Source organism: Pezoporus occidentalis, unplaced genomic scaffold, assembly GCF_034315485.1.
Source record: "Pezoporus occidentalis ecotype Australia unplaced genomic scaffold, CSIRO_AGI_Poc_V1 ctg4, whole genome shotgun sequence".
NCBI lineage: Eukaryota > Metazoa > Chordata > Aves > Psittaciformes > Psittacidae > Pezoporus > Pezoporus occidentalis.
In genome coordinates this window covers 22,188,962-22,202,124 of record NW_026915724.1, presented here as the reverse complement: position 1 = coordinate 22,202,124, position 13,163 = coordinate 22,188,962, and the positions used below count along the sequence as shown (strand labels likewise).

At 41.8% G+C, this 13,163-nt stretch overlaps 1 protein-coding gene across 7 annotated transcripts in view; it reads left to right on the top strand.

The window, feature by feature from the left end:
• Positions 1 to 7,737, top strand: part of PPP4R1 (protein phosphatase 4 regulatory subunit 1) — a 61,136-nt gene extending 53,399 nt beyond the window's left edge. For all 7 annotated transcript variants that reach the window (XM_062632967.1, XM_062632966.1, XM_062632972.1 and 4 more), the window contains 6 exons: positions 1,255 to 1,416; positions 1,990 to 2,090; positions 3,536 to 3,656; positions 3,751 to 3,885; positions 4,868 to 5,009; positions 6,650 to 7,737. In XM_062632967.1, coding sequence (XP_062488951.1) covers positions 1,255 to 1,416; positions 1,990 to 2,090; positions 3,536 to 3,656; positions 3,751 to 3,885; positions 4,868 to 5,009; positions 6,650 to 6,813 — 825 coding nt within the window. In that variant the 3' untranslated portion in view covers positions 6,814 to 7,737. The remainder of the gene's footprint in view (positions 1 to 1,254; positions 1,417 to 1,989; positions 2,091 to 3,535; positions 3,657 to 3,750; positions 3,886 to 4,867; positions 5,010 to 6,649) is intronic.
• The last annotated feature ends 5,426 nt before the right edge of the window (positions 7,738 to 13,163 follow it).

Sequence of the window (13,163 nt, the reverse complement as noted above, 5' to 3'; positions counted from 1 at the left end):
CTCAGGTAGTAAAGAAGTGGTGCAGTTTGAGAGATAGATCCTCAGCAGGAATGTGAGGAGATATCTCTGATTTCCTCTGCTTGCTTGAGATTTTATGGCAGTGCTTGGGATTCTCAAAGGTATGAGAATTTGGACTGTGCTGCTGTGCGTGCACAGACATGTGCCGCTGCAGGCATGTCTGGAGCTCAGTGAGTCAGCCTCACACCAGGCTTCTTGGTGGCCTTTTGGGGCTACATCTAGTTAGTCATAAGGGAATAACATCACTATCACCATGCAGCATTGCTCTTTTTAAAAATAAACACTGGAAATAGCAGCATTTTCCTTCTTGTCAGGTGGTTAGGAGGTGGCTTCGTGCATTTTGTTGTTGGTTCACAGTTTCTCAGTCCTCCCTGGTTTCCTTTTTTGGAGATACTAATTTTTTTAAATAGTCTCAAGATTGTTTCACCTCTCTTTAACTTGTTGCTCGCTGTGTCAGAGCAGCAGCTCTCAGTGATATGTAGCAAGTAACATGGCTGTTGCTCATAGTTTCCAGACTCTTTTGGAGCCATTAAAAACAGCTTGCTAATAAATTTTTAACCCAGGACAAAAGTAAAACCAGATTGCCCTGTATTCCAGTCTGTCCAGAGTATGTCACAAATCTAATCTGAAATAAGATTGAATCACCAACCCAGGGCAAAAGGAAACATGCTGGCTAACGAATAGATAATATTTTATTTTTAAAAATACTTAAAATAGTTACTCTTTTAAAACAGTGGTCCCTCAATTTAGGATGAGTGTAAGCATTTCTGGTCCTTGGACTGCTGGGCACTCAGTGTGGATGAAACTTTACCTATTATGGAAGCTAAAATGCACCAGCTGAAATATTGTGGGATATGTATCTTATTCTGTTTTATAAATTAAACAAGTGAGAGGGAAGTAGTATGGAACTGATTTACCCAAAAGAATGTAAAGCAAAGCGTGGAAGATTGTGTCACTGATGTCAGAAGTGCTATTTTCTTTCCCAGCACCTGGAAAAAGTAAAATATTTTCATTACTTTTATTTGCCTTAGGTCCTTGATATTCAAGTGGAAGAAATGATGCCTTGTCACTTGTCTTTTCTTCTCTCCCCCCCCCCCTTTTTTTTTCTTTTGTTCTTTATTTACTGCATGAGACACTATTGAATGTATGTAAGTACTGTAGTCTGCTTGGATACTGACCCTCAAATTAAAATAGAACTGCAGCATCAATAAAAATGATTTGTTTGTTATTTTACAGTGGAAGGTTCGGCGGACACTAGCATTTTCTATACATGAACTTGCAGTTATCCTTGGAGACCAGCTTACAGCTGGAGATCTAGTTCCTGTCTTCAATGGCTTTTTAAAAGATCTAGATGAAGTGAGGATAGGTGTGCTTAAACACCTGCATGACTTCCTGAAGGTATGTCTGCATTCAACTCCAGTCAAGTGCAGTTATGTATTTTGCTTCATTTCTTCCTAGGTACTTGCTTTTTAACATAGCACTGGTTTAACTCTTTGAGGGAATCCATACAGATGTCTGTTGAATACTAGAGTATGTTTTGCAGTTCTGTGTTGCTGATAGGCTCTTTTCTCTGAAGAGCCTCATTTGTGAATGTTTATTCAATAAGTAATGTAGGTGGCAGTGGATGATACTAAGTTTTTTGGTGGTCTAACCTCTCTATGCAGCTTACTTCTCAGATTTCCTTAAGAGTTTCTCTATAACTCTTTTTGGAGCTGAAGCTCACAAAACCTTTAAAAGCAGCACTTTTCTGCCTACCCCTCATTTCCCAGAGTAAAAGAAGAGACTAGATCAGAGTTTGTTTTTAGTTTGCCCCATGTGATTTCACACACTTAAGCATGATAGGATTTCACCTACTAAAGATTTTTTTTTCGTCAAAAGCAAGTGTTTTATTAATTGTATTTTAAAACTCCTAATCTGTCTGCTGCTTGTAGCTTACATTTTTTTTATGTAAGTTTGTATTTACTGTTACAGCTTCTTCATCTTGACAAAAGACGAGAGTATCTTTATCAGCTGCAGGAATTCCTAGTGACTGATAACAGCAGGAACTGGCGTTTCCGTGCTGAGCTGGCTGAGTACGTAGTTTTCTGGATGCTTATTTTTATTCTTACAGATATTTTAAAATGTTAAAATCACAGAATAGGTGTTTCACAGTGACATTCTTTATTTCACTCCTAATTAGCGGATAGTCCTTATCCTCCTCTATGTGTCACCCTTCCTTAAAAATTCACCATAATTGTATATCACAGTAGTTGGAACTTGAATGTCTCTTTCCATCACCATATGTTGAGAAGCTGCCAAAAGAGAAGACAACAGCTGGTTGCTTTCGAAGTTAGTAGAAGTGTTCTAGCAGTTAGACTTCAAGTTGCTGTATTTGAGGAGTAGGCTGAATTCATGATCATGAAACACAGGAGATGTAGATCTTGAGGGGGGACTGAAGAAAGTGAGTAGCACTTTGGCTTTTTCATGGGACTGGTAGGCAGACTCCTATGGGAGGCAGCTCTTAAGGGTCAAGTTGCTCAGGAGAGCTAGCAGAGGAAGTGGCCTATGAAATTCAGCAAGGGACAGATGCCAAGTCCTGCATGTGGGAAGAAAGAGCCTCTGACAGTGAGACAGACTGAGGACTAGGTGCCCTGGGAGCTGCTCTGGTGAGCCAAACATGAGCCAGCAGTGTGTCCTGGCAGCACAATCTTGGTCTGTATCAACAGGAGCACAGTTAGCATATTGAGGGAACAGATTAGCCCCTTCTAGTCAGCACTCATGTGGAGTAATGCATCTATACCAATACAGGAAAGTGCTGATGAACAAGCTCAGCAGAAGGCCACCAAGATGATCAAAGCTGCAGCACTTAACCTGTGAGAAAATACTATGTGACAGAGGCTTCTCTAGCAGGAGTGATGAAATAAGCATATAGTAGTGACTTATTACAGTGCATCTTTTGAGATTAATTTTGAGTTACCTCAAAACTGATCTTGATATCATCATGTTTTCCCTACGTTTAAGTGTTAGTTTCGATTTAGTAAGTACAAATCACTTAGCTGTTGCTGCTGATACAGAAACCTTCGTTTGGCTGCTTGTAACATGTCATGCCGCTTCTTTTGACATACTTTCTACTGTTCATGACATACTAATTTCTGCAACCTGCTGAAATCTTAATCAACTCAATACGCATTGAAGACTGATAATTTCTCTAGTTCTCCAGTATACTCCTAAGTAGAGGAATTTTATTGATCTGATAAATCAGTGTACTTAAGTGACCAGGTTCCCTTGCCTCTCCCCATTTTTCCTTCTTTGAGCTCATTTAGCATTTTGCCATTATTGTGACTAAGTGGTAATCTAAAATTTGCAAATGACCCATAGTCAAACTGCTGGCATTGAAAAATGAAAGATTTTACTTTTCAGTAACTTTGTTATGGCCATATTGCATATTTGGCAAGTGTCATCATATAAATGATCAAAAGTAATAGTTAAAGCTACTTTTCTTCTTATAACATACTCTGGTTATTCTTTCATCTTGTAGGCAACTGATCTTGCTTCTAGATCTGTACAGTGCCAGAGACATTTATGACTACTTGCGACCTATCGCTTTCAGCCTCTGTGCAGACAAAGTGTCTTCTGTCCGTTGGATTTCTTACAAGCTGGTAAAGCAATCTAAGTAAATTCAGGATTTCATACTTCTTCTGAGGGTTGGTCAGAAGTGATTTTTGTATTTTTTTTTCTTATTCCTTCTTCAAGGTTAGTGAAATGGTAAAAAAGCTGTACATGGCCTCAACGCCAACCTTCGTGGTAGACCTCATGAATGAACTTGTTGAAAAGTTCTGTAGATGCCGCAAATGGTCTGGTCGTCAAACTTTTGTCTTTATTTGCCAGGTGAAATGTTGTTTTTTCTGATCATCCTTTCTGGTTTTGGGGTGAGGGGATGTGGTGGTGGTGGTAAGAATTAAGGGGGGAAAGCAGCTGGAACTCTTCAGCTGTCTGTTGATGCTATTTTCTTTTCTTTGTTTCCAAGTGAATAGCTTTCATGGCTGCTTTCTTCAGTGTTACTCCATAGATGCTCAGATGCATCTTTAGCTTAGCATATTAACATCAGGTTCTGAAATCTGAGTATTAAACAAAAGCATAGCAAAATAATCCCTGAGTTGGGAGGCTGTTTTATTACTCAGCCTGAAGTGAGATTTTTATAACATGCCTACAATTTTTTGGGGTTACCTTTTAAAAATCAAGCACCAAGACTTGCCTATATCTCCTTAGCCAGTTAGTGCAGCTTGGTCAGTAGCAACATTTTCTCAGCAAAAAAAGCAGGGAAGTTGATATTAGTTGGTGTCCCAAGGAAATGACCAAGAAATGGTCAAATTTGGAGCCTGCAGCAGAGGTGCAGACTGGGAGGCAATACGACTGTTGCCCAAATGGAACAGTTCTCTTAAGTATTTGGAGGTATGTTAGCTTTGAGCTTAGAGAAATATGCTTGGTGCAGCAGACATTTATTAAGATGGACCATTCTTATCTTGATATAGTACCTAGTTAAAACAAAGACTAAATCAATCTTGAAAAGTATTGGGAAGGTTTTTTACTTCCTTGTTTTCAAATGATACAGTGACTGAATAAAACAGTAGAAATAAGGAAGTTGCCAGGCTTCATACAAAATAAAATGAGCTGCTAACTGAGCCTGAATTTCTTCAACCCTGACTTGCTTTATTTTGTATGACTTTGTGCTAGAAAGTATTGTACCATATTTTACAACTTTGTGGATACTACCTACTGCATTCGTGCTGTGAAGGTAATGTTAGCTCTGTTTATGTGTTGGGATTTTACGTGCTGAAATCTAAGGAAATTGCTTCTGTCTTGTTCCCAGACTATCAGTGAAGATGATTGCCTGCCCATGGACCAGTTTGCTGTGCATCTGTTGCCACACTTGCTACACTTGGCATCTGACAGGGTTCCAAATGTTCGAGTCCTGCTTGCAAAAACACTAAAGCAAACCCTTTTAGAGAAAGGTTAGTGGCTGAAAGAGTTGCCGTGGGCTGACAGGGTATCTTTTTGTCTCTCCTATTTTCTACAGTCAGCAGGGAAAGGAGAATCGACATCACATGTGGATTACTCCTTGCTTTAACAGTCTTCTTGGTGTGGGATGTTAACTTGGCTGAGATAAAGCCATGAACCATGTTATGGAATCAGGGCCACTGTTGTGTAATGCTGAGGAAATACGAGTTCTTGCTCATACACCAGCCTGTTCTTTTGGTGCCATTTTCCCTCAATTAGCTGGTCATCAAGGCATAGAAAACACAAATGAACAACTAGGAATTGTGAAGTTGTTGAGCAGTGCCTTTTATTTGGTTAATAAAAATATTCTGTTGATGTTCTGTGTTATAAGAAATAAAAACTCTGTACAAATTTGCTGTGTGTTTTCTCACTGGGGGAGAAGAGATGGCTGCTGTTTGCTTTCATATTTTATGGTAGCAGTGGGAAGAAAGTTCCTCTGAAGTCTTCTCAAGGAAATTAGACATGCAACTTTCAAATTGCAGACTTTGCTTAGGAAAGCATCCCCAGTGCATAGTAAATGCCAGAAGAGTCAGCTGTGCTCAGAGTCCAAAACACTGCTAGGGAAAATAACATTGAAAATACTGCTCTATTTTGCAAACTGGCAGAGTGTCTGCACTTAGGATACTTCATCCAGTTTTGGTCACTTTCTTTCTCAAAACCATGCAACAGCCTGAAGACTGTTGTTCCTAGTGTAGGAAGTGTGAAGAAAAATGCCAACAGAGTGAGAACTATTGTTAGCTGCCTTGTGCATGCTGGAGATTGAATAAGCATATGTAGACAGTTAAGATGAAGTAGCTGATGTGCAGTAATTTATTCTCTGTTAACTGTGCCAAGGTTGTCACTGCTCTTCCTGTTACCATGTAATATTAATATTTTTGTTGTTACTGATGTGTTCCCCACCTGGGTGGTACACCTCCATTCTGCATTGCCACTATGTAAGCTTATAATACAGGTAGTCCCAGCCTCATAGAGATGATGTGTGTATGATTAGGAGTGGTGGATAGATAGGAAATGCAGATTTAAAAAACAAGTCTAGAAGTTTTTAAACCTCCAGATCTAAACTGCTGCTCCTGTGAGCTGTTTGTGGTTACACTGCATTTATGCAACTTGTGTAGTTCATGAGAACTGTCAGGTGCTGGAACTTCTTCCACTCTTGTTTCATATTATCTTAATTTTATTGTTTGATAATTATTTAGCAAGTCTGCCAGTGAAATGGCATGGCCGTGGATTTGTGATACCTTTACTTCATCACAGATATAAGCACATTCCGGAGTCTCTTGTAGAGTTTTTTTTCCTCTTCGTTTTGATCATGGTGTCTGTCACGCTTACTTTTACATTGAAGGGCTATAGAACTCCTGTATTCTAAAAGCACTGTTACAGCAACTGTGCTCTGAAATATGGAATGATACACTTTTTTTAAGCTAAATTCCTGGGTATACTCAGAAGTGTGTTGCGTGCCTGCTCAGATATTCCAGTTTGACTGAATGTGTGCACTGTCTCCTGAGATTTTGAACCTCGTGACAGCGCGCTCAGGTTTGCATTGAACTCTCTGCTGCCTTTTCCTCCTTTAAGTCTCGTGCATTTTCTTTTACAGAGTATTTTCTGAATTCTGCCAACTCTCACCAAGAGGCTGTGGAACAAACAATAATGGCTCTTCAAATGGATGATGACAGTGATGTCAAGTATTTTGCAAGCATACACCCTGCCAGTACCAAAATCGCAGACGATGCCATGAGCACTGCTTCATCGACTTATTAAAAAGTTCTGAATGTTGCTATAATTAAAAAATTTTTTAAACAAACTATCCTCAAATGCTTCTAAAATGGTTGATCTCTGACAACCTCTTTGGAAGGAGAGATTTCTTGCCAGATGTAACAGGTGGATGTTTTCTAAACCTGATACCAGGGATTTCAGGTCAAGGAAAAGTAAACCTGTATCAGCTTGACTTTAGAAAAACACGGCTCAGAGGATTATTTTTGCCACCGAAGCCTTAAATCTTCTGTCTTCCTCAACAAATGAAACTTGAATTGGCAGATCATTTTCATTGTAGAAAGGATGTGATTTCCAGAGACCTGCATTGTTTCTCCTGAGGAGTTAACTTAGCGAGTATTTTCTGTAGCAACTGATAGATGAGATGGCCAGAAAGGCAGATTTATACCGGGATGTAAGACCTCCAGTATTAGTGCTAAAAAGTTTTTATCATTCAAGGACTTGATTTGTGTGCAGCTGGGCACACCCTTAAGCGGGAATAGCTTTGATGTTTGTAAATGGGGAAAAGTAGAAATTTGGATTTCTCGTAAGGGCTCAGTGCTAACACTAAACTAGTATTTGATTTTAATCCTTAAATGCAGCATATTGCTGTACCCATTAGCAGAAAACTTTGCTGAGTACCTGTGTCCTAATTATTTTCATGCTGGTCATGACCTAAAGGAAATTTATTAGCACATGTACTTTAAGTCAGGTATTTTTAACTTGATCATGATCGGCTCTGAGGTGCAACCTTTTTCTTCATATACTGTACATATCTGAGAGCCTCCTTGGAGTGCTGCAGTCTTTAATCATGTTGTTTAAAGCTGTTGTGATACAAGTTGTTCTCTACTTGTCCAAATAAAATTTATTAATAAGATTGAAAGCAATCTTGTGACCTTTTTAAGACATTAAAAGAATAAGTTTGAACTTTAAGTGGCCTATTTTTTCTCCTAGTTCTTTACACTTTGATGGCTGTTGTAGCGTGAAGAAGTTTGCTTAATGTCTGTGAAGAATATTGCATTTTGAGATAGAACATCCTACAGTAGCACAGATGTACTTTGGCTGTGTAATTGAGGTTTTGCTAGATTCTCTTTCGAGCGTCCCTCTTGCGCTTGGGAACCTGTCACTCCAGTGTGAAATGGCATCTTTGCTGAAGTGAGTGTGACTATTCACCTCAGTCTGGATTTTGTGAGCTGAAACTACCCTTAGTCTGTCCTCAGTCCCTAATCCTTTCCTGTCATTTAAAATGACTGAGACAGTATTTCCTTCTCTGTCTTCCAGGGGCGACTTGCTTAAATCACCCTTCCTCCAGCCTGCTGAACCTGAAGTGCATGAAGCTTATTTTCCTGCAGAGGTAGAAATGGCTGTGGCAGCTTATCTTTGATGTATGTTAGCAGAACACTTTCATTTATCAGTGAGGTGGCTGGTACTGAGGCAGCTCAGCCCCAGGCAGGTTTGTCTTTCCCCTGTGTTCTTGGGAAAACATTCTTGTGCATTTTCTTCTCTAGTAAACTCCAGTTGCTGTTTATTCCCCAGAGGTCTGCTTTTCTATTACCTAACACCTAGAGGTGGTTAAGATACAGTCATCTCTCTCTGCTTTGAAACTTGACGGGTTTTGGTTTTTGGAGTGTTTGATTTTTGCTGTGTTTTTTTAGGGTTGGGGTTTGGTTTTTGGTTGCTTTGGTTTTTGTGATTTTGGTTTTGGTGATTGGGGTTGGTTGTTTTTTTTTCAAAATCTGCTTAAAGTTTGTGAAGGCAACTATACACTCGGGTCACAAGTTCCTGTAGTGCAGGTGATGGGGTAGGTAATAATTCTCATCAAGTTCCTCATGTTGTCTGATAATTGTTCAGAAACCACACACGAGTCCCCAGAGATCTAGGCAGTGCGACAGTGCTCTGTCTGGTGACAGTAGATCATCAAAAAGCCATGAGGTTTTCGGGCAAGAGGATTTCTGGGCGCTCTCTGCTGCCCTGTGGAGAACAATCACAAATCACTAGTCCTCTTCCAGGCCAGGTGATTCCCATTTTGAAAATACACGTTGAAATCCAGTCGATTTCTGCATTTTGCTCAGGGCACATAAATCCCTTGGTCTGTGCTTTGCCTCAGTGTCATGAGAGTTGAATTGTATTTGGGTCATGTGTGTGATTTCTGAGGTGAATGGGATCAGCTCTTTGCTCAGACCAGAGCATGCTCCAGGTTATTTTCTAGCTGCGAATAGAGTGTACTATTCATTGGAGGAGTACTGGGACTTGAAAAGAAATCCTTGTGTTTGGCGTCCACGATGAACATGTTCCAGCCTAATTCCATTACTGTGCTTACTGTTCCACTAGTCCACTAAAAGGAAGCACTATATCTGATCCCTTTAGGCATTTTCTAGTTATTTAAGGGTAAGGCATCTTTAAGTAGAAAAATGAGACAGATTTTCCACATGCTTTATTTCTGTTTTCTTTGTCTTCAGTACTGATGCAGGCCTGTAAATTTGAGGGAATTTGGGGCCTTTCCTAAGAAAGACTTGAGTGTTTTCAGGTGTAGAGGGCCTCAGTTCCGCTGGCATGTAGCAAATAAAGACCATCTTCAGAGAAATAGCTGGTTTACTCCTTTTTCCTCCACATGTCACGGATCTGCCTGCCTCTTTTCTGCTTCATTTGGTGATTCCCAAGAACTGAGAGGGAAGGAAAGACTCACTTTATTCTTGGCATTGCCTGAGAGCATTTGATCTACAGCCCGATGGATGTGGTCTGTGTTGCTGAACTGACAGGATATTATCTCATGCCAGCAGTGTTAGTGATGTCAGTAAGTCAAGCTTCAATTTGTCCCTAAGGGTATGGGGTTTGGGGAAATGTACATCTCTGTTCTGAGTGATGAAAAGAGGAGCTGTTCTTTAATGTGGGACAGCAGCAGAGAGTGCTGCCAAAGATCCTGGTGAATCCCCTTATGTGTGTGTGTCTCCTGAAGAAAGATTTGAGCTTTGTATCTCAATGCATTTCTCTTCTGGTCTGGATCTCTTGAGCAGAAAGTGGCTCCCAGATCTTCATCTGTTGATCCAGAGTTTCTCAAAGGCAGTATCATAGCTCCATCCCCGCCTTCTTGGTAGAACACCAAATCAGCCCTTCACAAGCAATTTCCATTGTTTTCCATTTAATCTCTTGGCTCATTCCTTTTGGAGCTTCTTCATGGGAAATCCTTTTATTCCCATGTCATGGTTATGCACTGTCTGCCTTTCTCCCACTTGTTGTTTTTCATAGCAGGTTCTCTGTTTTCAGTTGTTCCTCCCAGACATGTCAGGAATTAGCAGGGCTGTTTCCTCGCCATGCTTTCATGTAGATTCCATGCCCACAGAACAGGCAAATGTCTGGAACCTTCTGGAGGGCAGTTTGTTTTTAACCAAGGTATGGCTGATGCTTGGAAATCAGTCTTTGCTGTTTTGAACGTCCCAGATAGCTGTTGCACAAATTCCTGGCCCTGTGGACAAGATCCTAGGTTTATTAGGACTGCAGAAGAGCAGCTGTTTTCGGCCTAGCTGAAATAAATGCCTGCAGGGGCTTGGCAACCCTTCAGTGCAGGTGTAGGTCTGTGATGGTTTTCATGTTCTGTCAATGGATCATGCCCCTCAGTTGCTGGTGTTTGTCCCCTTTGCCCTGTCAGAGGTCAGGGTTCAGAGCTGGCTGATTTGAATTGGCAGTGAGTGGGCAGAGAGGAGGGAACGGTGAAGCTTCTCCTGTGGCTCAGGCATGCTCTTCCACTTCCATTGGATCTCTTCCTGTTGGCAAGGTCTCCTTGTGTTCCCTTTGGCGTGGAAACTTGGGTGCATTGCTCATGTTTTCTCACCTAATTTCAGCCTGGGGACCTCTCTGCCTTAGTTGGGAGGGAAGAGGGACAGGCAGATGAACAAAACCTAGTTCTGTATTCTGCTTGTTCTCTCCTGTCAGTTCTCTCCTCTCTTACACTCGTCTTCCTGTCTGCTGGCATTTGGACAACATGGGAAGAACATTTAAAGTGATTAATCTTGTCTTTATATGCAGAGTTAGAACATACTGATAGACTGCCTTAAGAATACAAGACTGACAGGAAGCTCACTGAAAATAGGTACAGTGATTCTCCCCACTGGGTGCTTTCAGACTCTGCCTTTTAGTTTTACTTGGCTTTACTTAGATGAGGAAAATAAAGAGCCCAGGGTACTGGGACCGTTTTAGGGTTCTTGCTGTAGAGGTTGGACTACAACAAGCCCATTAAAATACACTGGGACTTAGCAGAGACAGGTAAACAGATGTTCAGTCATCTCACAGCCCTCTAATCACGTCTGCTTGAAGTCCCGTGACCCATTTGCAGAGGTGTAGTAATGTTTCTATAGAGGAAGTGTTTTCAGAGGATGACCCACCCACGGGTGGTTTTGGTTGAGGACTGGAAAGTGACGGTAGTGCGCACGCTTCTCTGCATGTGTTTCAACATGGCTGCTGAGAGGAGGAGGGAGGGAGGCACTGTTAGAACATCTAAAGAAATGACAGTTACTTGTAGTCAATCCAGGTTTCCTGTGTAAGAACCAGGAAGGCTTAGTTTGAGTAAGCTGACAACAAAGGCTCAAATGGGGCTGGGCCACTTCTCTTGCAATGGTCATTTATTTCACAGTAGCTGAGGCTTGGCTAGTGGGGCTGTGCCTCGTCTCCCTGGAACTGGGATGACTGGCAGCCATTCTCTGTTATGCTTAAAGAACACTGTAGAGAACTTGTGCTGTTGGATGGAAGCCATATTTGGTCTGGATGAGGCATTTTTCCCGCTGCGGATGAAGGACGCTGAGTCAGAGGTACATGCTGAAAAGTGAAAACTCTTGACAGATTAAGCTTGGTCACACCTCTTTTTGATAAGAGATGTGGGTTGATACTTTAATATTAATTTGGTTTTAATTACATTTTCATTGCATTTAATTACAGCCAGGGGACACAGAGGTAAAAATGAATCCCTGCAGCACTAGTACTGGAGCTAGTGGGTGGAGGTGGGAGCTTTCTGTACAGCGGTCCTGCAGCTTCCTCATAAAGGACGATGGAGTGGGGTGTGCAGCAGTACTGTCAGAGCACCTCACCACTGGGGAAGAAACCTACAGTTGTATCAGAACAGGTGGCTTCTGCTTCCATGAGCAGGAAGCTGAGCCAGCGTCAGAACCCTGTTGTGGGCAGTGCATAGCCCTGGAAAGCTGGCTGGAATCCTGTAAGGTGCTGGACACGAGGTGATGTTATTAGGCTTGTGGTAGGGATGTGATCTGAGGGGAGTACTGCTTGGTTGTTTTTTAACTTAACCTTTCTTTCAATAACTAACTAAAACGAACACCCTCACCTCTTTTCAGCCATTCAGGCAGCAACAGTTCACTTCCGGCTGTTATTTTTTCAGACAAGACTTTATTGGGAGAAAACAAGACCCTGTTTGTAATGCAAGGTGTGTGAAGCTGATTCACTGTACAGCTGCAGTATTTCAGGAAGTATGAGTGTAAATTCCAGTTCGATGCAAGTAACTGTCTGCTGTGTCCTGATTCATACTGGTGGTGTACTCCCAGTGACTGACTTACACCGTGCTCCCTGCTCCTTTGGGTTTCAGACTGAGCGACCAGGCTTGTGTTGAAAAAGGTAAGTAAGTGTGGGGTTGTCTCACCCCCCCAACTTCTCTGAAGTACCGCTGTGTAGTGGAAGCACTTGGTCTTCAAGAGGAAAGCAAATGGGCCACATCAGTCTGTTGCCGAAGTTTTAAGTCCAAAACACTAGCAGTAATGCTGCAAGCCTATTGCTTCCTCACTCCGGTAAGGGTAGGTCTGTCTGGTGTTTTGGCCAAAGGATGTGACACAGGTTCTGTTGTATTCAGCATGTGCAAGCTGTACACTGTTGAGAAGAGTCTTACTTTAAGCCAGTTTAAATGATGCTTGCTAACTTTGAATTAGTTAAATGAGTTATTCAAGGCATGTATGGACTCTGTGGAGGTGGCCTGTGGAGTAGGCATCACTAGTGCCGTGGGAGGGGAGCTGCAGCTCATAGGTCAGTGCAAGGTTCTTGGCATTGGTATGTCAGATTATAAAGTGATCTGAAGAGCACACTCAGATTATTGTGTTTCAGTTACTTTCCATTTTATTTGAAATGAGCTTTGGTTTTTTTGGCTGCGTATTTGCAGCTGCTGCCTTTGAAATCACTGCTGCTAGCATTGCTTTTCCACAAGCCCTGTGAGCACTGGGGTAATGCTGCTGTTATGGGACTTGGGGCAGTCAAACTCCTTTGGGGAGATCATCAGGCAGGAAAAGCAACCCCTTGCCAGAGGCAGGCACTTGGCCCTTCGTGCCAGGGTCTGGTTTTGGACAGGGCTCAGGGCTCCCTGGACCCCC